At 42.3% G+C, this 26,484-nt stretch overlaps 1 protein-coding gene across 2 annotated transcripts in view; it reads left to right on the forward strand.

Moving 5' to 3' along the window:
* Positions 1-26,240, forward strand: part of INTS7 (integrator complex subunit 7) — a 52,633-nt gene extending 26,393 nt beyond the window's left edge. For both annotated transcript variants that reach the window (XM_074988620.1, XM_074988621.1), the window contains 10 exons: positions 1,444-1,683; positions 2,694-2,831; positions 3,537-3,743; positions 8,022-8,216; positions 9,130-9,233; positions 9,627-9,695; positions 13,221-13,353; positions 20,863-20,961; positions 23,160-23,345; positions 24,334-26,240. In XM_074988620.1, coding sequence (XP_074844721.1) covers positions 1,444-1,683; positions 2,694-2,831; positions 3,537-3,743; positions 8,022-8,216; positions 9,130-9,233; positions 9,627-9,695; positions 13,221-13,353; positions 20,863-20,961; positions 23,160-23,345; positions 24,334-24,630 — 1,668 coding nt within the window. In that variant the 3' untranslated portion in view covers positions 24,631-26,240. The remainder of the gene's footprint in view (positions 1-1,443; positions 1,684-2,693; positions 2,832-3,536; positions 3,744-8,021; positions 8,217-9,129; positions 9,234-9,626; positions 9,696-13,220; positions 13,354-20,862; positions 20,962-23,159; positions 23,346-24,333) is intronic.
* The last annotated feature ends 244 nt before the right edge of the window (positions 26,241-26,484 follow it).

Genomic DNA, 26,484 nt, shown 5'->3' on the forward strand with positions numbered 1-26,484 from the left:
AGGCAGCACCAACTAACCTATATAATACATCAGTTGTTTTACGTTGTGTACACTAGAAAGAACTGAGCACGGGCGGTGTTTTAGTGGTAGCACAGTGTGCTGTCAGGGTGGAGATCAAAATTCCTCCATGCTTTGATCACAAGATGGTAAAAGGTCAGGAACACAGTGAAACCAGAGTAAAGAAGCCATGCCTTTCATAGCACAACTCCTTTTTATTCCGAAGTAGAATTGATGATGTCACAGGGTTAAGTTTTGCTCTTTTCAACCAGAAGAACAATTGTAAAGTAGGAATTTGTAGATGAGAGGATAAAAATATATTCTTGCTGCTCAAAGGGGCACTCTCAGAGTGCACCTGATTTGGTTGGTGGAACAATGTAAACTAACGTAAGTGACCACTATCAGAGAGGTAGCTGTGTTAGTCTGTAGCTTCTAGAACAACAAGGAGTCTTGTAGCACTTTATAGACTAACAGATATTTTGGAGCATAAACTTTTGTGGGCAAAGACCCGCTTCATCAGATGCATGAGCTGGGGGGGGGGGGGGGGGCGTGATTTCAGAGGGGTATTTAAATAGTGGGGTCGCAGTAAGAGGGAGGGCCAGAGCTGACTAAGTCTATTCAGCAAGGTGGAAATGGACACTCAGTGGCAGATTTAAGGGTGACAGTTCTGAAACAAAAAAATTTCAAAAATCAAATGGAGAGAGAAATCTTTGAGCTGCAATTTATTTGCAAATTTGACTCCATTAACCATGGATTAAACAGAGACTGGGAGTGGCTCGCAGCTTACAAAGACAGTTTCTCTGCTTTGAGTGCTAATAGCTCCCCTTTAGACTCTGACAGAGGCTCAAGTCCCCCTGTCTGATCTGACTTGTTTTTTCCTCTTTTGATAAGTACTGTTGATACTGGGCCATTTTCACTTTGCTGAATAGACCTTGTCAGCTGTGGCCTTCCCGCTTACTGGGACCCCACTCTTTAAATACCCCTCTGAAATTACCCCCCCGCCCACTCATGCATCTGATGAAGCGGGTCTTTGCCCATGAAAGCTTATGCTCCAAAATATCTGTTAATCTGTAAGGTTCCACAAGACTTCTTGTTGTTCTCGTAAGTGACCACAACGCTTTTGTGAACAGTTAGTCTTTAGTTCTACCTAACAAGCCATTATCAGGCACGTAATTTTTATAATTAAATTATTTTAACGTTGTCTGAACTCTTAAGAAAGGAAATACTGCACTTTCATGAGTAAATGCTTTTAAACTCTTGTGTTCTTCTCGATGGAGGTGTGATGGTTTGGCATATTGCACCTCTAGAACAGGTGTATAAATACATCTTGTTTTCCATTAGTTCTGTAACTTTAGTCTGAATATTGTGATAGTGTCCTAGTTTTTAGATTAATTTGATGTTGGAAGCTGCCAGATGTTGGAACATTGTGGCATTGGTTCTTTGCAGATTGTACTAAATTGTATGGTGAAGTTAGCCAAGTGTCGTCCACATCTGAGCCAATCAGTGGTTGAGTCCTTGCTGACACAGTTGCACAGTGCTCAGGATGCTGCTCAGATTCTCATGTGCCACTGTCTAGCAGCAATTGCCATGCAGTTGCCTGTCTTAGGTGATGGAATGCTGGGAGACCTGATGGACCTCTACAAAGTGATTGGACGATCTGCCACAGATAAACAACAGGAACTTTTGGTAAGAAACTGCTGTTCAGGAGTACTTTCCTTGATGGAATGAAGTCCACATGGAATTACCATGGAAATGAATTGATATTTCATGAACTGGTTTAGCTAAGTATTACGTTAGTGACAGAAAATGCAAATCTGTTGCTTTAACAGGACTGCGTCAGTTTACTATTAACGATATACTTGCAAAATGAGAAATAATAGCACTCTCTCTGTGCAGCACTAAAGCTACAGACCTCCATTCACATTGCTGGAAGGATGAACTGAATTGTTTGATCCAGTCTGATCTGTATTCTATCCAGTAGATGGCACTAGTTAACACATATGCGATCATAGAAATCTGCTGCTGGAACTCCTGGGGACTTTTGCAGACATGCTTCTAGGCAAAAAAGATGGCAGTTCAGAAGTAGATACCCCACTTCTATATGGGCTATCAAACACACACGATTTAGAGGGTTCTGAGAGACACAAAGATGTTGAGGAGATTTTAGTCTGAAATGAGAGCTTAAGCCCAGTTTTGAAAGGCTGCTCAATGCTGCTCCATCCAAGAACTATTGACTGCCATGAGATTTAAGTTCCCAAGTGCAAACTTCTGAAACTGAGACTAGGCTGCTAAATCGTTTAGACACAATAATAAGTACAACAATGCCTAAATATATTTAAAAACTGGGCCTTTGTCTTCAAGGAAGTTTCTTACTCTTTTTTTTTTAATTTTGTGTAATTATATTTACAGAGCTTTACTACAACTTAGTTTGGATGCACTTCTACTTTAACATTGGAATTGAAAGTGTAAATTTGCCAGACTTAAGTGATGAAAAAGTCCTTCAATTGCCTATTTGAAATCCTGAACAAAGATTTGACTCTCAGAAGTTCGCCAGTTTAGAAGCAAATTTTGTCTTTTTTTTTTTTTTAAGAAAGTCCAAGACTATAAAAAACCATAAAAACAATTACTGCTTCTGATGCTTTCTAAAAAATACGAATGGAAATGTTTCTCCTGTGTTAATAGTTGTTTTCTGTTAGGTATCTCTGGCCACAGTGATATTTGTTGCTTGTCAAAAAGCTTTATCTTCTGAGGTGAAAAATGTTATCAAACAACAGCTTGAGAATGTCTCCAATGGATGGACAGCATACAGAATAGCCCGGCAAGCCTCCAGAATGGTACGTGCAAGTTGCTGGAAACAGGCTTCCTCAGTAGAAAGTATAATCAACCACACTGTGACTTGGGAGTGAAGAGTTAATTAAGGAAGACACCAGCACTCAGAGGGAAGAAGAGGAGGAGGGAAGGAAAGTAGAATTTTGCCACTTTTAATTCACTGTAGCACTAGTTCAAGTTTTTTGTACTTGAGTTCTGTTGTAAATGTCAGCACTGGAGGCTCTATCATCCTGTCTCACACTCCCATAGGTGAGTACTGCAGCCTGAAAAAAGGCATTGTTTGATGATCAGGAAATGTGGATAAGTCCCAGAAATCCTACTCTGATTCCTTTTTGTCTTGGGAAAGCTGTGTAGCCTCTGCTTATGTGTATTCTCTATCTATATAATTGGTGTAATGACTACTACCCTGAAGTGAAGGTTCATTAATGTTAAACACTATGGAAGTGGGAGATGAAAAATAATGCAGAATTCTGTATTTGTCTTTAGAACTGAATCTCTTGGAACTCTCTTGTTTAAATAGTAATATTTCCTAAAAATTATATATGCCAGACAATAAGCATCTATACTACTATATCTCAGCAGGATTGAATGTTGAAGATATCTCACTTTACTTAAAGAATGTTTTTGAGGGTTTGGTTTTCTTTGTTGCTATGTCACTTGCTAAAGTGCAAGATCCTCACTTTTTTTTTAAATTTGTCACCCTGTCTTAGGGTAATCATGACATGGCCAGAGAGCTGTATCACAGCCTGCTGACTCAAGTGGCTTCAGAACACTTCTACTTTTGGCTGAACAGTTTGAAGGAGTTCTCGCATGCAGAACTGTGTCTGACAGGGCTTCATGAGGAAGATTATAGTTCAGCACTTTCTTGCATTGCTGAATCTTTAAAATCCTATCACAAAGGGATTGCCTCATTAACGGTTAGTATACATTCTCTACTGTAACTGTGGGGTGTCTGTATGTTATCTCATTTGTCTTCAGTTTGATTTTTTTTTTAAACAGATCAGTCTTTTCAAAGACATGGATAAAGTGGTATTAGTGTAGCCTCTAGGGACTATGTTTGGAGGGAACAGCATGTAGGGAAAGGTCATTTGTGACTAACTGCTGGCTGAGAACAGAAGCATAGTTTGATAGGGCACTGTACTGGGACTCAGGAAAACAGTTGAGTTTTCAGGTCTTTTAGTGATTTTCTGTGTGTGACTTTGAGGAAGTCACCTAACCTCTGCTGGACTTCCTTCCCCATCTCTAAAATCTTTTTTCCATCCACTCGTGCCTTTATTTAGATTGTAAGTATTTTGGCCTGGCTGTCACTCTGTTTGTGTGACAAGACCTCATTGTTTTTGTTTGGATTTTTCATGGTTTGTTTGCACCTTTACATAATGTAAATTATTGTTAGATATGGCATATCTTCAAAGATGGCCATTAGTTTGAAATAGATACGTGAGGGATAAAATAAGACTATCCAGTTGGCCATTCAGCCAAAAAACATTAAGGTGGTGCCCAGCTGACATAGAGCAGAAAAATATTTGATTGTTTAACATGATGAAAATAGGGAGAAGTTGTAAGGAGCCAAGCATTAATGCACCTGGAAAAATATTTTCTGTAAACCAAAAGTTCTCACTGTTAGGTCATTTTATTTTATTTTTAGTCAGTCTTTGGTGAAATTTGAACACTCTTCTTTTCGTATTTTGTCCTTCCCATTAATCACACTTAGATGTGTTTTGTTTTTTTTTCTTTTTCTTTGCCTTTTGAATGGCACTGAAACTAACAGGGCTCCTATTTATTTGTTTGTGCATTAGCATGCTTGGTTGCAGCACAGCTCTAACAGTAGTGTTCATATTAATTAACTGGTGCAACTGAATCAACACATCCTTCATAGGTGTCCTTCATGATGGCAGTGCCCTCTCCCTTCCCTTGAAATTTGTTTGTGCTTTATTTATTGGCCAAATGAGTGAGAATTCTTACCTTTAAAATATCAAGGAAGGTTGCCCTCTGTTTTCTAAAAATATATTTTAAAGTGGTATCTTAACAGTTACTGTATCCAAAAGTTTAACATTTAAAGCAAGTCATTGTTGTTAAAAAAGAGAAACCAGTACTTGGCCAGCTCCCCACCTCCAGCCAATTCCATGGCTGGGGCAACCGGCACAAAAAAAAAGAGCAGTACAGTAAACTCCTTCAAATCTATCATTCTGTCATCTGGAACTCTCAAATAACTAATTGGTATTTTAACCATAAGTATATTTTAGTTATGTTTTCCATAAGTACAGTATAGTGAAGGTAAATACAAATAAATACAGCAAATGCAGTATAAGTTTACAATGTACAATTTATAATACTACTGCTGTTGGTAAATGAAGTACTCTGCCTACATTTTTGTTTTAATTAATATCTAACCTTGTTTTTCTTTAGTTTTATGCATTGCTAGGTATACCTCTTTAGTAACCAGAATATTTAAATATCCAGCAACCTCCTGGTCCCAGGGCTGCTGGTTATGAAAGAGTTTACTGGAACTCTTTTCACAGCTACTTTCCAAATTCAGAGGCTCTGTTAAATTGGCTAGGATGCTGTTCTGTGCTGTTTCCTCTCCTTTCAGTCTGTGTGTAGGCTTTCCTTCTGATTGCAGCTTTTGTTCCTTCACCTTGTGGGCTGCTTTGGTCCAGAAAATTAAGCAAAGATTTGGGAATGAGACAAGAGGGTTTTTTTTTTCTTCCCCGCCCCCCCGATTATGTCACTAACTTAGTGTGGTGTGAACAAATTGCTTATCCTATTTGTGCCCCACTCACCAGCTTGTCTTTGTAGAGCTTGTTCAGGTGCATGCAAAGTACTGTAAGAGCCAAATATTACTTTTAATGTACTGAACTTCATCCTGCTTTCACTCTCCTTTGTATGAATGTCAGCCTGCCAGTCATTGCTGCTTAAGGGTAGATTGTGTTCCATCGTTGCATTCACTGCATATCCTTTCTATAGCAGTCAAGTAAGCAGGTACTTTAGGTACACAAGTCCTAGATGTTGCAGGAGAGAGAGACAGAGTGCTTCTCTAGGTTGCTAGGGAAAGTAAAACATTACATTTGGCATAATGATCTACTAACCATTGCCTCCATTGAGGCCCTGTGTGAAAAATATGGCATCAGTTCTGCTGGTAGAGAACTGCTAATTTATAGCTCTGGGTTGTCTTCATAGCAAGGAGCAACTGGGGCAAGCTGACTGACATCTTCCTTCTAATTACCTCATTCCAGCTGGAACACCATGTGTATGGCAACTTTCTCCAGCTGTTCAGCTTGCAAAATAGGTTGTCAGTTCATCACCTTCCACAGCCCCCATATTGCCGCAGTGCATGATTCTCTGTGGCTGTGTACGTAACCTTCCTGCATCTGAGCTTGAAGATTACTCTCCAACATAACATAACACTTCAGAATAAGCAACTTCAGTCTTCTAAAAATGAAATATAAATGTGAAGATCCAACCTCAACCTGTGACACTGTCTTCTTCATATAGGAAGTACAAATTTTTGGGGCAGGGCCTAGTCTTTGGCAAAGACCATCTGTTGTACATGAAGCTGTACCCTTTCTGCTCAATAAAAGTATTGCCAATGTGGGGAGAGAAAATACAAAACTGATGAAACAGTTACGCTATCATTGCATGGTTGGTGCTCACATTATACATGCTGTTTTGTCAGGTTTACTGTAGTATGGTCCTGACTCTAATACTTTACATTGTATGAACTTCCTCCCACTGAATCAGAATGTCTGAAACAGCTGTTTAGGAAGATCTCTAAGCAATTTCCCCTCCAGAACTGTCTGTTACGGATCTGGAGAAGGGAAAGGAAGGACCTTGAGTGAGATTGGATAGCTCATGTTAGAGGCAATGTGATAGGACCTCTTGTCCCTGGATCACTGGTTAAATGTGTCCCAGTTGTTACTGAAAAGCCACTATAATCTGAAACCTGTTCAGTGGCCGATCTTGCATACTTTTGGGAGGTGGCAGTGCACTTCCTAGCAAACAAGTGTGATGTCACAATGTCATCACATTTGGTGCGTTTACTGGCTTGATATTTATTGGACACTGAATTTACCCACTCGCTTCCTGCCAGAAGCAATGTCTATTAGTTGATGTTAGGTGAGAAACAAAGATGATCAAATTGAGCTGCATTGGTTCCGTAGAAAAAAGAAAAGTCTAAAGAGGCACCTTCACTCCTTTTTGAATGGGATGGGGAATAAGATGGGCATATCTTCAAGAACAGAAGATATAGAATCTTAAATCTGCATTAGAGGGCAGTGAAACAGGGTTTTGCCTCATCCAACATGAGAACCTGCTCCTGAGTTCTCAAAATGTCTCAAGCATTTGTACAAGTCAGAAATCCTGTACAGGGTTTAGTTTATTAAGATAACATAGATCTACAAAATAGATGTCCACCCACACAACACTGGGTCTTCCCATTTTCAGTCAGGAGTCTCACAGCGCTCAGCAGTTCCTTGTGTCTGCCCACTCTAATGGAAGTTCCAGCCTGGACCCCAAACAAGTGCACTTAGCTCCTTTGAGCACACTCTGCACTGTCCATTCTGTACCACTTTCTTTTTGAAGTGCCCTTCTTCAAGGGCCTCCTAATTCCCCCTTGGAGTTTTTCTCCCTCCTCTCATCGCAGGGAGCTGGAGCTGCTAGACCTTTCCTTCTTGCTGGTGTGAAGAACTCCTATCCTAGGCCCCTCTGATGCCAGCAGCAGAGCTCACGTACAGATCTTTGTCCCTTCTTAAGAACCATTGCCTCTAGGCTATCATGTGATGCCTGATTATCTGACCCAACCACCAGCCTATTCCCAAACTCCTCATCATCCTGCAGGTAGATAACTGGCAAAGTTGCAGCTGAACTTTGAAAGGCTAGCCCACTCACTGAAAAGACTCAAGGTATTTAGATCAGTTTTGTAGAGGTGGAGGGAAACCTATAAAGTTATGTTTTAGCAGCTTAAATTGCTAAGAACTTACATCTGATGATAAAACTTTTATCAGGTCTTTTTTGCTGTGTGCCTTAAATCAATTAATTTATGTGATATCTTGAGTTTTAAAAAATAATCTTGGCATCAAAGCAAACACTTCCCTTCATCTGATTAAAGAAAATAAATCAGTGATATTTCAAGGTTTTTATACGTGTCGCACATGTTTTAGACCCAGACTATCAACCTGCTGGTTTTATTTGTTTTTCAGGCTGCCAGCACACCACTTAACCCTCTGAGCTTTCAATGTGGGTTTGTCAAGCTCAGGATTGACCTTCTGCAGGCTTTCTCTCAACTCATCTGTACATGTAACAGCCTGAAAACTAGTCCACCACCTGCCATTGCCACAACAATTGCAATGACATCAGGAAATGACCTCCAGAGGTGCGGGCGCATCTCTAACCAGGCATGTGTTGATTGTTTCTCTTTTGTGGAGTTTTATTTGACCTTTGTACACATGTTGAGTTAAGAAAATTTAGCTTTCTGATTAAAGGAAAGAAATGCAGAGTATTCCTGAGCTTGTCATTTCATATAGGGCCTTGTTTTACAGCTGCTATGCCCACAAATGTCCGTGTGCCTGTGCAAACCTTCATGGGGGGTGTGTTATATATAATCGTGGGGTGGTTACATATGCCTTTACCCATTTAATGTAGAATGGTATGGTATATTTTGGATGTATTTTAGTGTCCTCAGGAGCTTATAATCTACATAGAGAAACCATAGAGTAGGCAATAACTGAGTGTTCGAGAGACAACAGTTATTGAATTGTACATTCATATTTTGTTAATAGGGTTGGAAATAACATCTTAGTGAACATACTTTATTCTGTAATATCTAACACAGTGGTGTGCAGCCTGGAGCCTACCAGGGTATTCGGATAGCGGGCTGAGAGACATTTTGCTGACACAGACTGTCTGAAGACACCACCCTGTCCCCTGCAGCTCCCAGTGGCTTTGGTTTTCTGTTTCTGGCGAATGGAAGCTGTGGGGGTAGCACCTGCAGATGAAGGGACTGAAGTCCAGGGACTTGCTGGCTGATGCTTCCCACAGTTCCCATTGGCCAAGAGGCAGAGAGGTGCGGGGCAGTGTCTGCAGATGGTCATCATCCAAGTGTGTCATGGCCCACAGTCAGATTACCCTTATGAGCTGCAGGTTACCCACCACTGGTCTAACATATAGTTTACTCACTTTGGCAAGTTTTAGCAGTGTAAGATAGAGCGCAGTAGAGGTACGTTATTAGAATACTTAAGGCCTTGCTCAGTTCATTGTCATAAAGTGCAGCTGTGATATTTTTGTTTCAATATTGTGTCTTTGGTGTAGATGAAACTGTCTATGGAAGAATTCCGTAACCTGGCTACAAGATACGGGGATCTGTATCAGTCATCTTTTGATGCTGACTCAGCAACTTTAAGGAACGTAGAATTGTATCCTACTGTTCAGAACTCCAGAATTTGCTTGTTCTTGTAATTTGATGTTGCTGGTAATGGTGATGTAATGTTCAACAGTCCTAGTATGTAAAGTGTAATTCTGAAGTCACTAATAACTGCTTTAAAAATATCAGTATTGGTATTTTGAAACTTAATCAAAAAAGCAATCTGTGATCCTTCCCTTGTTCTTTTGTTGTTTGGAATTACATGATTTATTGCACAAGCTTTTATGGGTATGATCTTGGAAAACTAGGAGTCTTTGGGTCTTGCCCTGTAGCTGCTGAAGATACTTATGACAGTTCTCATAATATTCCTTTAGTTGTGACAATGAAAAATGCCAGTTGGCAGCATTACTTTGTATTGAGATATAAATCTTTACTATAATGTCAGACAACAGCAGAGCTGCCTATTGATTTCACATGCAATTGAAGCCCTGATTTTGGATCCAGAATCTGCAAGGTAAGTCTGATGGTAAACCTTCTACTCTCTACACTTCCATCTCCCCAACTCTAAGACTAGAAAATTAACAAGGGAGAAATGCAGTGGCAGTATACATATATCCTTAATTCTACACTAAGCATGTTTACATAAAATAATCTGCTGGAAAGCTTTTATGTTGCTAAGCTTAAATTTGAAGATGGCCTGGTAGCCTCCGTTCAGATTGTCTTTTAATTGTATTGCTCTCTCACAAATTAATTCATTTTTATGTAAAAGATGTTGTAATTAAGTAGAATTGAGCTATTTAGATGTTTTATGACTTAAAAATAACTTCCCACGTAGTTCCTCTGATACTGATTCTCTCGTCAAAACAAAAAGTTATGTTGCACTTTAAAAACTAACAAAATAATTTATTAGGCAATGAACTTTTGTGGGGCAGAACCACTGGTTCAGATCTTGTTGTCTTGGTCATCTGGAATTCCAGATCTGAAGCAGTGGGTCTGCCCCACAAAAGTTCATCACCTAATAAATTGTTGTGTTAGTCTTTAAAGTTGTACCTGACTGCTTTTTTGTTTTGTGAAGCTACAGAGTAACATGGCTACCTCTCCGTGACTTGTTCTCTTGTGTTTAACTCACTGTTTAATTTGTGCCAGTGATGACTTTTGGGTTTTTTGTCATGTGCTTATGCTCCCTTTCCCTCCTTATATTCCCTTTCTGGTTGCTTTGGACACCTTAAGAGATATCCTTCATAGGTTACATTTTCTCTGATGTAAATCCATTAACTTCAGTGGGATGATACGAGGGATAAATTTTTCACCCTGTAAGACTGGTGAGAATTAATAAAATACCTTCATTTAGGTCAAATCTAATCTTCTTTAAAGTTAGTGGGTGCGTATCAGACCCTTTACAACTCTCTACTTGAGAAACTGTGTAAATATGTCCTATTTAAATGGCTAAAAATATTGTTCTTTAATAATAAGTACGCTCAATTTAGTACTGATTTTTCCCAGTGAAACCTACTTGAAATCGCCTTATCGTTGTTTCCATGAATGACTTGGAGAATAGGTGGGAAATTATCAAACTTGAAAATATTTATTTTAACAGAAAGGGTAGAAAAATAATCGGTATGGTAGGATGCTACTGGAGGATAGATTGTTTAAAACACAGCACTGGGTGTCAGGAGATCTAGATTGTATTCATAGCTCTGCCACTGATTTCTTGAGGTGATTATGTAGCATCTGTGTCTCAGTATGCCTGTCGGTTAGGATGAGAATGCTTGCTTATATGCTGAGATTTGTTACATTGTATAAAGTGTTTTGAGGTCGGATAGACGGGTAGAGTGTTAAAATACAGTACTTGTTTACCTTTGAAATTGCCTAAAATCAATGCCATAAAATTAAAGATAATGTTGATTGAAAATGAATAGGCAGGTGAACAACTTAGAGTATCGATTATGTAAAGCATGTTTCTTTTTATCTTGCCTCCTTTATGTATCTGTTTCAGTTATGCATTGTGTCTTGTTACAAACCTAGTCTGTGATCTCTCTCTCTCATAGGGCTGTGTTTTTTGAATGTGATTGTTTACTGACTGGTATAATGAGACCCTGACATCTGGGTTAGAGTGGTTGATCTAGGAAGAAACATGTAAATGTACAGCTAAAGGAAGAATTCTAAAGCAGAAATAATATCATAAATATTTGGGGTTTTCCTGCTCAAGGCCCTGACAGTACCTTGCACAGAGTGTTGTCTTGGGTGCTTTCAGCTCAGAAACCCTTACTCCCTCCAAAGGGTCTGATTTTTATTAAGTTTTTCCACTATGTGTAAGTGACTGTTAATTGCCTGAGGTCAACACCCCCATCCACCTCTTTCGCTCACTAGGAGAGGTCTAATCAGTTCTTTGTCTCAGTTCAGGAGAGAAACCCACCCATCCTCCAATCCCTTCCTAAACCTGAAGCAGTCCTTTAGATGATTACTCCATCAAAACTTGAATACCCCAGTTATTCTCCATGGATCTGGGTCATGAGTTAACTAATCCCTCCCTCTCCTCTTAAACAGGAGAATATATCAGTGAAACAGTCACTCTGTCTCTCTTAATACAAAAAAACTCTTTCGTATCTGGCATTCTGTTGTCCAGAATTCTCACATAACTGGCATTCGAACCATAAGTTAATTTTAATTGTTTTCCATAAGTACAGCATAGAGAAAGTAGATACAGCTTAAGTTTACAGTCTACAGTACTGCTGTTGGTAAAATACTCTGCCTAGATTTTTGTTTCTTAATAGCTCATCTTGTTTCTCTTTAGTGTTATGCATTGATGGGTATACCTCTCTGTTATCCAGAATATATGCAAATATGGCAACCTCCTGCTCCTGGGGCTGCTGGATATGAAAGAGTTTACTTTAGTAGGAACCCCTTTCCTCTTCTGCTCAAGCTTCCTTAAATACAAGTCCTCAGCTTTCATCCTGGTGGCCAGGATGTGATTTAGCCAGTTGTAGGGTCTTAGCCATTGTTCTCTCTCAACTGACCTCTTTCTCCTCAGTTAATTCTCAGTCTAGGAGAATCCAGCAGACAGCCTTCTTTTGCTGTCTGCCCTGCTATGAGGGGCAATGCAACATTAATGCTGGTCCCATCTCCCAGCTCATCCCCAGTGGGCTTGGGCAAGCAGGAAGTCTTAACTAGCCCTTTCTACAAGGCTCCTGCCCCTTAAAGAAGCAATGATGAGATTTTTCTCCCAAGCACCATTTATTGCCAGGACCACTTCCTCTCTATCAGTAACACCTAGGTGCATTTTTACACTCATTCACTATGAACTGATCAAACCTTGACAGGCCAAGCCATATGAGAGAGTGAGCTGACCTTTAGGCACAACCATGCTTAAGAGGGCACACCACCCTTTCAGAGATGTCTAGTGAATGAGAGTTAACAATTGACAGTATTGGAAAAAGGAAAATGTGGACCTAATTCTACATCTATGCAGCTCCTGTTCTTTCAGTGAAATTGTTTATATGTGTTTGAGTTAAATCCTGGGTGTCCTTTAACAGGACTGCTGCTTAGGAGGTCAGGGAGAAAAAGATCTGGTGGTTATCATGTTACTAATCTGCAGTGGTAGGTTCTCAGTTGGAGAACTTCATTTGACTCTGGTCACTGGAAGACCTTGACAGAATAGAGAGTATTAAGAAAAAACAATAAATATCATGCACCGTTTAAGAAATAGAACTTAAGAAGAAGAGGTAGTGGAGTTAGGTATCTTGGCTCTAGGAAAGAGTAGAAGAAACACATAACTGTGTGTAATGACGTATGAAGAGGGCAAGACAAAGTAATGGGCCAACTATAAGAAGGAAAACTTGCCTTTAAATATGAGGGACAGATTATAATTATAGTATCAAAATAGTTGAGGAACAGAAAAAGCTGTTTGAAAGAGGATCCTTATTGAAGATATTTAAAGCTGGAATAGACAACAGTCTTATGGGGACTTGTTTGGCGACTAGATGATGAAGATGGATGGAATTTATCAGACACAATTAAAATAGCTTTTTTTTTTTTCTAGTTTCCAGGAATTCAGCTCAACTGGAGCAGCACATGTTGAGAGTGAATATGAAAGAAAAATGATGTCTGTGTTTAATCATGTGTTGGAGGAAGTAGACTCATTGAACAGGAAATATGCTCCTGTGTCCTACTTGGCAAGTATCAGCTATAGTATAAAGAGGTTTCTAAAATTTTCTGCAATTTGTTTCCTTGGTATTAAAGGATATGGTAAAGAATACCTTGATAGATACAGGCTTTCATTAGTATTGTCCACTATTAGCATATGTGTTCTTTAATAAATAAGGGGTATCAGTGATGATGCTGCAGTTGTAGCAATGAAATTAGACAAAATTAGCATGAAGAATGAAGCAAAGTTAGCAGTAGCTCACATATTAGTAATCTTTCTCATTTTCCACAGCACTAGTTACAACATCAGTAACATTTATGGCCTGATAATGGACAAAAGTTGAGAAATGCAGATTGATGATGCTGACTGAGCGTGTGGCATTACATCAAAAGATAAAGGACTGTCAACCTTAACGTCATATAGCCTGGCTTAAGTTTGTTGCTAGTGCTGTAGATGATGTCCTGAATCGATCCCGTCTATGGTATATGTGAAATGCTACAGAGTCCACGTGTCTCAGCCTTCCAGCTTTGCTTCATTCATCAGCCCTGTGTATTTCAGCACAGAACTTTACAAGTGTAGTGTTTCTATTATCAGTGCTAGTTATTGGAGAACACAATGCAAATAGAGAACTGATAACATACTGCAATTTCCTTCACAGCTGTACAGTACTACTACTACTTGTTTCTGGTCACGTTACTGGCCATGATAAAGCAGAAATTCAAATGACAGGAAATAGTATTTCATGCACAGTATTTTGCATCTACTGCTTACTATTTAAACTCTGATATTGACCACTTATTCTAAAGTGAACTCTAAAACACAGCCAATGTTAACTTTGAAAAACTGTTAGACTTTTGTGTGTATTTTGCCGACTCTTTCATCATGAAATTCCATTTCCATTGCTTTCCAGCTCCTCAGTATGTGGTTAATATATAAAACCAAACTGAACTCTTAGGTGTTTTTCTCCTATCGTGCCTAAGACCTGTGTAATTCATTGGCCTGAGCTGACTTTTACATGTGTGAGAGAGGGGAAAGGAGAATCTGTTAATTCTTCTTCGAGTGCTTCCTTTTGTCTCTTCGAGTTATGTGTGTGTGTGTGTGTGCACAGCTGTTGCAAAGTTTTCCCTAGCAGCTACCAGCTGGGGAGACCCCTGGAGTGGCACACATTTGAAACCTCTATATGACCTAGCCAACTCAGCACCCCCTCAGTCCTCTTCTTGCTGCCTTTGAGACTGTTTCTATTGTTACCACAGTTGCCTAGCTTTTCTGTGCAAATAAGTTTAAATAGCTGTGTTTAGCATGACCATTGTTTTTTGGTTCAGTCAGTGTTAGGTAGTCCTCAGGTAGGTAAGTTCTTTCTCTGTTTCCCTCTGTGGGTTAAGGGAATGAAAAAGTCCCAGGGTTTCAAGCAGTAGTATGACTGCGTAAAGTCCACACCAACAAGCTACCCTCACAACTCCTGCCTTTGTTGTTTGGGTGTCTGTCATCAGACAGATAATGTCTGCAGGCATTTCTAGCCCCCAACTCATAAGGAGTGTGACTTTTAGCTCCAGCAGCTCCTCATGGAGTCGGCACTTCAACTGCTGCAGCAAGGCTCTGCATCTCTGTCCTCGGTGGTATTACTCTGCTGTATGACGTTACTTTCTTCAGCACTAGTCCAGCTCTCGGCACGCTTCACCCCATCACTGGTCCCACTCACCTCATCAATCTCATAAGACCATGCACATTAAGCCAGACATTGGCCGTGCTCCTTCAGGAACAGCTCTTCCTTGGCCTTTCCTTTTGGCCTCTCCTGTCTCGTTCCATGACTCTGCATTGTTGGACCCTCAAAGCCTAGAACCAGGACTCTCCTGCTTCCCAGTAGACTCCTGCCTGATTTCCCTTCTGGATGCCACGGGCATACAAGAGTCGCATACAACTACCTCAGAAGTCCCTGAGGCTACTCTTAGCAGCCCACTTCAGGACTCTCAGCATCCTACTCCTCCTGAAGTAGCGTCCTCCCCACTTCTTCAGCTGGAAGACCTACCACCAGTGGCACCTCCATAGGCATCCTCCAGCTGTGCTCCAGACGAGAGGGATGGAGATGCTCTGGTCTCAGAGTATCCATGCTGTGACTTCAGGGACACTCCAAGAGCTTCTTTGACATGCAGCCACCAGCGGTAATCTTCCAGGGGAGGAAGTTGCTGAGTCTCTTGGGCTCCACCGTGACATTCTGGCCTCAGAAAGACCCTCATATGTGGCCCTTCCCTTTAATAAAACTCTTGTGACCACTGTCTCCACTGTTCGGCAGACACCAGCTTCTATCTCCTATATGGCTCGTGGAGTAGAATGCAAGTACTTTGTGTTGGTGAAGGGGTGCAAGCACTTGTACACCCTCCTGCCTGCCCAGCTCCTTGATGCTGTCTCATACCAGTTTGCAGGTGGCACTTAATGTGATTCACTCTGTAGCCCACACTGTTGCTTCGGACATTGCCATGTGCAGAGTGGCCTGGCTCTTACCATCAGGCCTTCCACCAAAGGTCAAGCAAACAATTCAAGACTTCCTCTTGGACTGTGTAGGTTTTTTTTCATCCAGCAGACCAACACCTGCCTCCATAGCCTAAAGAACGTTTGTAGCATGAAGATGACTGGGCATGTACACGCGGGCTACACAGTGAAAACCATTCAAACCCCAGCCTCTGCACCACCAACAGCAGCCCAGGCCCTTTCAACCATGTGGGCAGTCGGATTTCTACCAGTGCAAGGAGCGCTACACCAACCATCAACCTCCCTGTCAGCAGTCCAGGACCATTCACGGACAATCCAAGTCCTTCTCCAAACACTCTTCTTTAATTGTGCACTTGAGACCTGCACCACTGGATTCTACCCTGCCATTTCTAAGCAGACTATGTCCTTTTTTCCCAGTCTGGTTGTCTGTCACGTCAGACTGATGGGTCCTCAAAACTATATCTTAGGGATACAACGTCCCTTTACATTCTGCTTTCCTGCTTCTCCTACCTGTCCCTCTTCAGGAACCCTTCTCATGATCAGCTCCTCCTCTAGTAGGTAGCATTGCTTCTTCTAGACCTAGGGATAGTAGAGGAAGTGCCCCCTCTGTACATGAGCTGGGGTTTGACTCCCAATACTTTCTGGTCCTAAAGACGAACAGTGGGCAGCCTATCTTGGACCTCAAGGAACTCAATGAGTCCATGGTGTCCCACACGTTTTGCATGGTGTCTCTGGGCACCATCATCTCCTCTCTGGATCCTGGGGGACTGATACACCACTCTCAACCTAAAATATGCTTGCTTCCACATTTCTATCCATCCCTTCTGCTGGTGGTACGAGAGGGTTGCAAATGGTCTGGTCTCAGAGTCTCCATCCTGTGACTTCAGGGACGCTCCAAGAGCTTCTCTGACACGGAGCCACCAGCCTTAATCTTCCAGGGGAGGAAGCTGCTGAGTCTGTTGGGCCCAACTGTGTGACATTCTGCCCTCAGACGACCCGCAAGACGTTCATAGTGGGTTACCTGCACCTTCAATTTATGGTCCTCCCTTTTGGGCTCTTCATGGCCCCCATGGTATTTACCAAATGTATGGTGGTGGTGGCCTACTTCCTCCACTGCCATGGTTTCTCGGTCTACCCATATCTGGATGGCTGGCTCCTGTGGGGCTGATGCGCAAATCAGGTGCAGGCTTAGGTGCCATTTACCAGATGAACTCTGAAGAGGCTGGGCTAATTACTCAACCCGGCAAAGTCCTCGCTGGTCCCTTCACAGTTCATAGAGTTTATTGGGATGGTTCTTAACACCACTCAAGCCAGGGGATTCCTCCCTGATCAGCACTAGCAGGGTCTCATCCAGTTCCTGTGCTCCCTCTCAGAGGTTCCCATTGCTACAGTCCACTTGTACCTTAGGCTGCTGAGATACATGGTAAGTTGCACATACGTGATTCCATTTGCCAGTCTCTGTCTTCACTCTCTCCAGATGTGGTTGGACTGGGCTTACCATCCTGATTGGGATGGCCTGGAAACGGTCATGAGCCTGCCTTGCCATGTTTCCAACACTCTCTGCTGGTGGCTATGTCCACAGAACATTTTTGTGGGTGTTCCCTTTCATGCTCCTCAGCCCACCATGTCCCTAGTTATGGATGCGTTAGTTTTAGTCTGGGGTTCCCGTCTGGGATGTATCACCACTTAGGTGTTGTGGACAGCAGAGGAGCTCTCTCCATCATAAATGTGCACAAGTTCCAGACCATTCACTTCCCTTGTTTGGCATTTCTTCCCCATCTCTGTAGCTGCTGCGTGTTAGTTTTGACAGACAATGCAACGGCCATGTATTGCATCAGCTGGGATGGAGAGGCCCCCTCCTCCCCACTCTTCTCAGAATATCTGTGCCTGTGGGAGTTCTGCATAGCCCATTCCATTCACACGGAGAAGTCTTATCTCCCGGGGGTCCAGAACCAGCTTGCAGACGGTCTGTCATTGATTCCTGTCCCATGACTGGTTGAGCCACGTGCATGTCCTCCACTTGATCTTCTGAAAATAGGGCTTTCCCCAGCTGGACCTCTTCGCATCTCAGAGCAATTGCAAGTGCCCCACATTTTGCTGCTTATGGGGCCTCAGCCCAGCATTCATAGCAGATGCTTTTCTCATTGCATGGACTATGGGACTGCTCTGTGCCTTCCCTCTGTTTCCACTTGCGCAGACACAATCCTCTTGGCCCCAACATAGGCTCACCAGCTCTGGTACCCCACAGTGATGGAGCTGTCTGTGCTTCTGCCCATTCAGCTTTCCCTGGTTCAGACCTCATCACGCAGAATCACAGCTGCCACTACCACCTGGACCTGTGGTGCCTTCACCTTTTATGATGCGGTGGCTTTGAAGGTGACTCGTGCCAAGCAGACCTACTTGGGGCTCAAACAGCAAGTCTTGCTTAGCAGCAGCAAACTATCTGTGCAACAGTCCTACCTGGCCAAGTGGATGCACTTCTCCTGCTGGTGCTGTCAGCACGATCTTGTACCTGTGTCTACCTCTGTACCACAGGTGCTAGACTATCTCATTTTCCTGAAGCAGCGAGGCCTTTGTGCTTCATCTGTAAAGAGTCACCTGGTGGCCATATTGTCCTTCCATGCTGGGAAGGGCAGGCCCTCTGTTTTTGCATACCTCATGGTGGGGCATTTCCTCAAGGACGTGGACTGACTTCACCTGCTGGTTCAATGGTTGGTCCTGGCCTGGGACCTTAACCTGTTCTTCCAGATGCCTCTCCCTGCCTTTGAACCTCTGACTACTTGTTCTCTTCTCTACCTCTCCTGGAAAATGGTCTTCCTGGTGACTATCACTACTGCCAGCAGGGTGTCTGAGCTCCGGTGGCTCATGTCTGAGCCCCCACACACGGTGTTCCATAACAAAAAGGTTCAACTCCGCTCTCACCCAGCATTCCTGCCTAACGTGGTCTCTGGTTCCATGTCAGTCAGGATGTTTTCTTGCCAGTTTTCTATCCCAAACCTCACAGCACCCAATGGGAGCAGCAGCTGCAATCCCTCAATGGCCGTGTCTACACGTGCCCCAAACTTTGAAATGGCCATGCAAATGGCCATTTCGAAGTTTACTAATGAAGCGCTGAAATGCATATTCAGCGCTTCATTAGCATGCGGGCGGCAGTGGCGCTTCGAAATTGATGCGCCTTGCTGCCGCGCGGCGCGTCCAGACGGGGCTCCTTTTCGAAAGGGCCCCGCCTACTTCGAAGTCCCCTTATTCCCATGAGCTCATGGGAATAAGGGGACTTCGAAATAGGCGGCGTCCTTTCGAAAAGGAGCCCCGTCTGGACGCACCGCGCGGCGGCAAGGCGCGTCAATTTCGAAGCGCCACTTCCGCCCGCATGCTAATGAAGCGCTGAATATGCATTTCAGCGCTTCATTAGTAAACTTCGAAATGGCCATTTGCATGGCCATTTCGAAGTTTGGGGCACGTGTAGACGTAGCCAATGTGGGACAGGTGCTTGCCTTCTATATCAGCCGGCCCAGTCCCTTCCATAAGACTTCACGGTCTTTGTGGCCATTGCTGAGTGGATAAAGGGACTCCTGGTTTTGTGCCAGCACATCTCTTCTCAGTTCACATCCTGTATACAAGCATGTTATGAACTCGCTAAAGTTTCCCCGCTGCCTGTGACAGTGCACTCTACATGAGCTCAGGCCTCCTGGTGCATGTGCCTCTCCAAGAAATCTGTTGTGCAGTTATTTAGTCCTCTGTGCGTAACTTCATGTCTCACTATGCGATTGTGCAACAATTTAGATGAGACTCAGCCTTCGGGAGTGCTGTTCTTGACTCACCCATATATTAATGCCACCCCCTGCCCTGGGTTTAGCTTTGGAATCACCTAACTCGAATAGATATGAGCAAGCACTCAAAGAACAAACGGTTACTCACCATTGTAACTATTGTTCTTCGAGATGTGTTGCTCATATCTATTGGAAACCCACCCTCCTGCCCTACTGTTGGAATGGCAGCAAGAAGGAGCTGAGGGGTGCCGGATCAGCTTGCTCATATATAGATAGGTTTTGCGTAGACACCATTCTAGGGAGCTCCCCAGTTGACCTGACTGGTTGGAGGAAAGTTTCCGACAGCCACGTATGCACTTGCACACCTAGCTTGAACAGACATGAGCAACACATCTCAAAGAACAGCACTGTTACATTACATCTGAAATAATGCTGCATGTGTTCCTTGTTAGGTTCTTCTTGACTTTATTGTACTGTCAGGTCAGGACATTGTGTTCTGCCCTTCCAGAAGAGAGCACTGATGATCTAGTGGTCTCCCTTAGTAAATGTGTGCTACTGTGCAAACTTGATAGTGCATTTATTGGTCTCTTAGTGGAAATGACTGCAGTGTTAATGCTTGTAGTACAGTAAACCCTTGAAATGCATGACATCAAATTGTGCTTCATTCGCGTTAATGCGAGTGAAGCACAACTCTAAGTCGCTCTGCGGCTGTCTGCCCTCCAGGGCTTGCAGGACCACCAGGGCTCGTCAGTTTCCTGGCTCCTGCCAGTGGTGGGGAGATGGGAGCCAGTCTGCCACTAGGTTCCCAGCTCCTCTTCCTCCCTCCTTGTGGGACCTGGGAAACTGACCAGCAAGTGGCTGATCAGTTTGCTGGGTCCCACTGGTGGTGGGGAGATGGGAACCAGGCAGTAGCCTAGCTGCCAGCTCCCCTGCCCTGGTGGGACCTGGGAAACTGATCAGCCATGTGCTGGTCAGTTTCTTGGGTCCCACAAGCAGCGGGGAGACTGGAACCAGGCTGCCATCTGGTTCCCGCTCCCTGCCACTCTGGGAGCCAGAAAACAGACTAGCCCTAGAGCGCTGGTCAGTTTTCTGGCTCCTGCAAGCCCATGGAAACCAGGAACCAGGCTGCCGCCTGATTTCCATCTCCCCCAACTTGCACGAAATTTGACATACCTGGGGCTTGCAAGGAATGCAACCTCTGCATAACTCAGGTCTACTGTACCTGCTTTTTCATATTACTGTTAAAAGAATTTCTTCTTCTTTGTCGTCTTCATTTACAGCACACAGCTTGCCTATGCAATGCAGTTATTGCCTTGCTGAAAGTTCCTCTTTCATTTCAAAGGTATTTTTTCCAGAAATTGCAATCTACAAGTATTAAGGTAAGCAATGCGCAGATTGAATTTAGATTACAGTTCATGTGTAAGAAGCTTATGTGGAAATATAACCATTATGTGTGTCTGGTTGTGTGCGCGTGTGTGTGACATAGATGTTTATAGAGAGAGACAGAGAGGTTGGTTGGTTTTCATCTTGCAGGGCTAAAGAAGCTGTTTGTCTATAGTATTTTCCATGCAAATGTTGTCTCACAACCTGGAAACAAAATTGGGGATTTGAGGGTTTTCTAAAAGCAGATTTTTTTAGAAATGAATTCTTTCAAACTATCCAAGTCACTACAAGTTAGTGGATTATATTGCTTTTTTCCATTATGACTCTGGCAACTTCATTTTAAAAGAATGAAATGTGTGGCAATGTGGGAGGAGGACTATAACTGTGTACATAATACTTTAATTCTTAGCTATCAAACAGGATCAGTAGGTTTTTTCCTATTGATTTTTTTAATATAAATTATTTTATAACACATTCCTCTGATTTGGTTGTGTGTATTACTAATAATTGCAAGTTAATGGGACTTTGCACAATTTTCAAAAGAATGTGACTTGGGAAAGTCCAAATACTATTTTCAAGAGTGATTTAGAGACTTAGGTGTCTTAAGTTTCAGTGAAACTTCATTTAGGAAGCGGCAAATTTTTAAAGATGTTTTGGCCTAAATATCTTTAAAATGTGGCAGTTGTGGCCTAAAATACTCCTGGAAACACTTCCCTTAACCACTGTTGAAAATGTTACCCAACATCCCTATATAATGCACTGAAATGAAACATTGCTAGGCAGTCTCCTGTAACCTTGTTTTCTTTGTAGATTGTTGTGGACAGTAGTTTCCCACATCACTAATTTATTGTTCTGAATATCTGTAACATGGTACAGTAAAATTCCTCTAATCTGGCCTCTGATGGTCCAGAACTCCTGATGGTCTGGCATCTGGCAAAAATAGTCCCACTTACGGAGATAATCTGACAGATTTGATGGCCCAGCATACAGTAGTCCTCCGAAGTATGTGAGGGTTGCATTGCACACAACCCTTGCATACCTTGAAATTTGCATAAGTAAGGGGGGTTGAGTGGTGTGTGTTGGGGCCATGGGAGGGACGCAGGATTAAGCCTGTGGTGGACCAAGACTGCAGGGGGACTGGGGGGTTGGAATTGAGGCAGGGCACATGGGGCTAGTGAAGCGGGAGGAGCAAGGGGATAGTGAAGCTGAGGAGTGCAGGGTGGCGATGTCCAGTAGTCCGGAAAATTTGGTAATCTATCATCTGTCCTGTCCTGGATGAGCCAGATTAAAGGAATTTTTGTGTGTGTTTTGTGTGTGTTTTGAGATAAGTGGGCTTTTGTTAAGGTAGCATTGTAATATGTTGTTGCTCTTGGCCACTTCCATTTATTTCCTGAAGGAGGCAGGTTTTTGCAATGCTATCACTAAGTGCATTGAAACCAACATTAGTTATCAGCTTGCTTTAGACACGAAATTTCAGACTTCTTGGTTGTGCAAACAGCACTTGATCTTAGGTCTGTTTGGAATAACTTGTAAAGTATGTGTACATAAGATTATCCAAGTCCTAACTTTAAGGATTCTTAACAAGCAAACAATTAAACTTTCTGATACTTATGGAGTTTTCAAGATAAAATCTTTCCCTAACTATACTCAGTGTGTTAGACAAGTAAGGTCTGGTAGTATTCAAGTCTTGAGGCGGAAGCACCTCTTGTAACTCTGCAGCAACTTTGCTTGCTCATTTATAGGTGATGTTCAATTCAAGGCTGTAAACAGCCTTCTTCCTTAGTAGGCTGGACTGAAATGCTAGGCATGGTGTAGAGCTATTGAGGAGGGAAATGGAGGGGATCCTTGGACCTTGGAGGACTACAAGGGGAGGGGAGTCTTGGTAGTCTTACCTTTTAGGAACAAAGAAGCAAAACAGGTATTTAATCTGGTCTGTAGCTTTTGGATATTTAGAGGCTGTTTAAGGAGTTCCTTTCGCGGATGTGTAACTAATGCAAAGAGCATGTCTAATGTTCTCAGTGCCCTTGTTAATTCTCATATGCCTTAGGAGATTCTTCTCTCCTTTCATTTCAGTTCTGTGTTTTCATCTGCTGCTGCTTCCCTCTTCCAGTTTAGGCAGCTTCTACCTATGAATTGTACATTTCTCCTGAAAAGGACTGATTTTGACTCTCTAAGCCTGTAATCTCCATTTCAGCTTGCTCTGTCACCATCTCCACGGAACCCTGCAGAGCCCATTGCTGTGCAAAACAATCAGCAACTTGCCTTAAAGGTGGAGGGAGTGGTTCAGCATGGCTCCAAACCAGGTCTCTTCCGCAAAATTCAGTCAGTCTGTCTAAATGTATCGTCAACTCTACAGAGCAAGTCAGGACAGGACTACAAGGTATGGATACTATAGAGCCATAATGTGCTTTATTGACAAATAGCTGTCAAGAGCAAAACATAGTCTCTTATTGTTTCCTTTTGTTGTGTTACCCTTCATGCTCACCATTTCTTGTACTATCTGTAAAGGTATGTTTCTTTTTTGTGTTTGTTCTAAACTAAGTTTAGTGCTCTTGAAAGAAAGATTTACAACATTGATTAGGGCAAGGCACAGTGTAGACGAGGATTATGCTAGCTTCCTCTCATGCTTTTCCATCTGCAGCAGGTCAGGACTGAGGTGCTCAAAATGGAACTTCCCTTATGTGGGGCTTTCTGCAGCAGAAGCTCATCATTCTAACTGTTGTGAGAACTTGCTTCAGATCATGGAACTTTCATTCCCTTTTGAATGCAGCCAAGTCACTTGAGGAGACAGGCAAGAGTAGCTTCTCCTCTACCAACTAGGCACACAAGTGTATTTGAAACCCCTTCGTGTTAAGCATTGGACTTTCCTGCCGCTTACGTTAACTGACAGTCAGAATGCAGTCTGCTTGAATTAAATGGTTATTAAATATAATTATGCTAAGTTCAGCGGAACAGTTCATCAGTGATAGTAAAGATCCAAGCTTCTGATGTGTAAAAGCTATGCAATTTTTAATATTCTGTGAACAGCTAACTGAGAAGTAGAACAGTCCTAAAGTTATTAGGAGAAATATATTGTTTTATCCTACTTAGATACTAATGTAAGATTTAGAGCTGCTTGAAAATAACTGATGTCAGCTAACTTGCCTCTGTTAGTGGGTGCAATTTGCATTTGCCAGCAGAGAGAGAATGACATCTAGCTCAAAATCAGGCCATGGTTGATTTTGAGGAAAATGAGAACAGAGTTAATATAATTTTCATGCTTGTCTTTCCATATCGTATTACACAGAATAAGCAGTAGCTTGTCAAGATCTGAACATTCCCATAACAGGTTATCTAGAATGACATTCTGACCCTCCATGTATTCCCAGATCCCCATTGACAACATGACTAATGAGATGGAGCAGAGGGTGGAACCGCACAATGATTATTTCAGTACTCAGTTTCTGTTGAACTTTGCAATCCTTGGCACCCATAACATCACAGTTGAATCCTCTGTAAAAGACTTAAATGGTATTGTTTGGAAGACTGGACCCAAAACAACCATTTTTGTTAAATCTCTTGAGGATCCCTACTCCCAACAAGTTCGTCTTCAACAACAGCAAGGACAGCCGCCGTCGCAGCAGCAGCAGCAGCAGCAGCAAAGAATAGCATATTCACGTTTTTAGTCCGAGTGCTATAATTTTCATGGGCCTAGACTACAGGCATCTCACTCTTCTTGGATATGATGTTTCTTGGAGTCATTTATATTCTTTGGTGTCCCACCAGCTTCCTTATCTGTATTCTTAGTGCCATTATTGCTGCTCTTAAACAGGTCCTATGTACCACACTTAAGCTATGTCCGTACCACGAGCTATAGGGTTGTGATTCCCAATGTGCATGTACACCCCCTCACTAGCTTGATGACAGCTAACATAAGAATAAAGAGTAGTGTGTTTGTGGTAGCATGGTTTAACCATGAGACTGCCTGAATGCCAAGTGTCTGTACTCAGCATGGCTTAGCCATGCTGCTGATGCCCATGTTACTGTGGGTGCACCATTGTTTACACTTATCACTGCAAATATGCATACACTGAAGTGGGAATCACACCCTTGGTCTTAGTGTAGACAGCCTCGGTCTTGGTGTAAATAGGGACAGATTGGGTGAAGTCTGGAATTCCATTTTTTATACTAGATGTACAATTTGCTCCTCTAACTGTACGTTCTCCAAAACCAGTGACAGCTGGGCTTTAGGAGATTAGCCAGTAGGGGAGACTGCGAGAATTGTGTGGCTAGAACCCTCCATGGTAACCTAGCATTATGAACTCTGCAGTGCTCATCACTGCCATTTTGCCAAGAATGTACATCCAAGTCTTTGGGCTCTTAGTCCACCTGTCAACAGCTTGGACAGTTGGGTAGAGAACACAAGAATTTTACACAAGATTGGCGTCTCATAATGTGACGTTGTTGGCAAGAATATCCAGAGATCCAACTGGATGATTCTAGTAGTAATTTTGGTGTGATTGAGCTGACAAATGTTGTGGTAGCATTCCAGTCAGCAGTATCGTATTTATGGTGTGCACAAGTTTGTGTTTTGGTCATTCTTTTGCCCCTGTACATGCTTGCCCTGAAGGTATGCCAGTTAAAGAGCAGAGAACTATTCCCTTTTAAAGAAGTGATGTTTCAATGGTGGGAACAAATAGTATTACTTGTGCCCCTTCAAACAGGAGGATAGAAATGGCTATTTTGTTTATTCTTTTTCTGTTTTTATATTTTTCAAAAGAGATTAGAATAATTTGTAAATCTGCCTAACGTTGTAAGTAGGGGACTTGTTAAATGCCAAAGCTCTGGTGCATATGCAGTGTATTCTTCGGTAATGATAGTCATTGTATAGGGATTTCTTAAAGCATTCACCATAAATAGCAGTACTAAGAGTTTGATTATAGCACCTGCTCACAAGTAGTAAAATCTGCTAATGCTTATATCCTCAGGAAATAGATCATGTGGTATATACCTTATCCAGGGGTTGGCAACCAAATAGCAAGAAGAGCCATTTTTTTCCAATTTGGTAAAACAAGTCAATAAGTCAAGAGCTGCAATGCATGTGAATAAGAGGTGGACCTTCATAAATAACATCAAACCATAATTTTTTTAACTACTGTTTTAAGAAGAGGTCACACACAATAATATGTAATGCAATTCGTGTTTACTGCAGGAAGTTCATAAACTTTTTACATATTCTATTTCTTCACACTTTACACGTGTGTTTGTATCACTGTCTTCATGATCTGTCATTCCTGAACCTTCTGTCTCTCTCTTTGGAGGATGCTATCCAACATTTTGAGATTGCATATTGTCTACTATTTAGATCTGAGTTGTTCATTTTTGGGCTTTTAGACGTTCACCATTTATCAAAAATAATCAGGAGGGTTTTGTTTCTTTTGCTTTATTTTTTTTGTTTTGTTTTTGTTTAGTTTGCAGTTCTACCTTCGGGAGCCAAACAAGTCCTTAAAGAGCCACAGGTTGCAGACCCCTGGCCTAAT

The sequence above is a fragment of the Carettochelys insculpta genome, chromosome 3 (assembly GCF_033958435.1).
Source record: "Carettochelys insculpta isolate YL-2023 chromosome 3, ASM3395843v1, whole genome shotgun sequence".
NCBI classification, from domain to species: Eukaryota; Metazoa; Chordata; order Testudines; family Carettochelyidae; genus Carettochelys; species Carettochelys insculpta.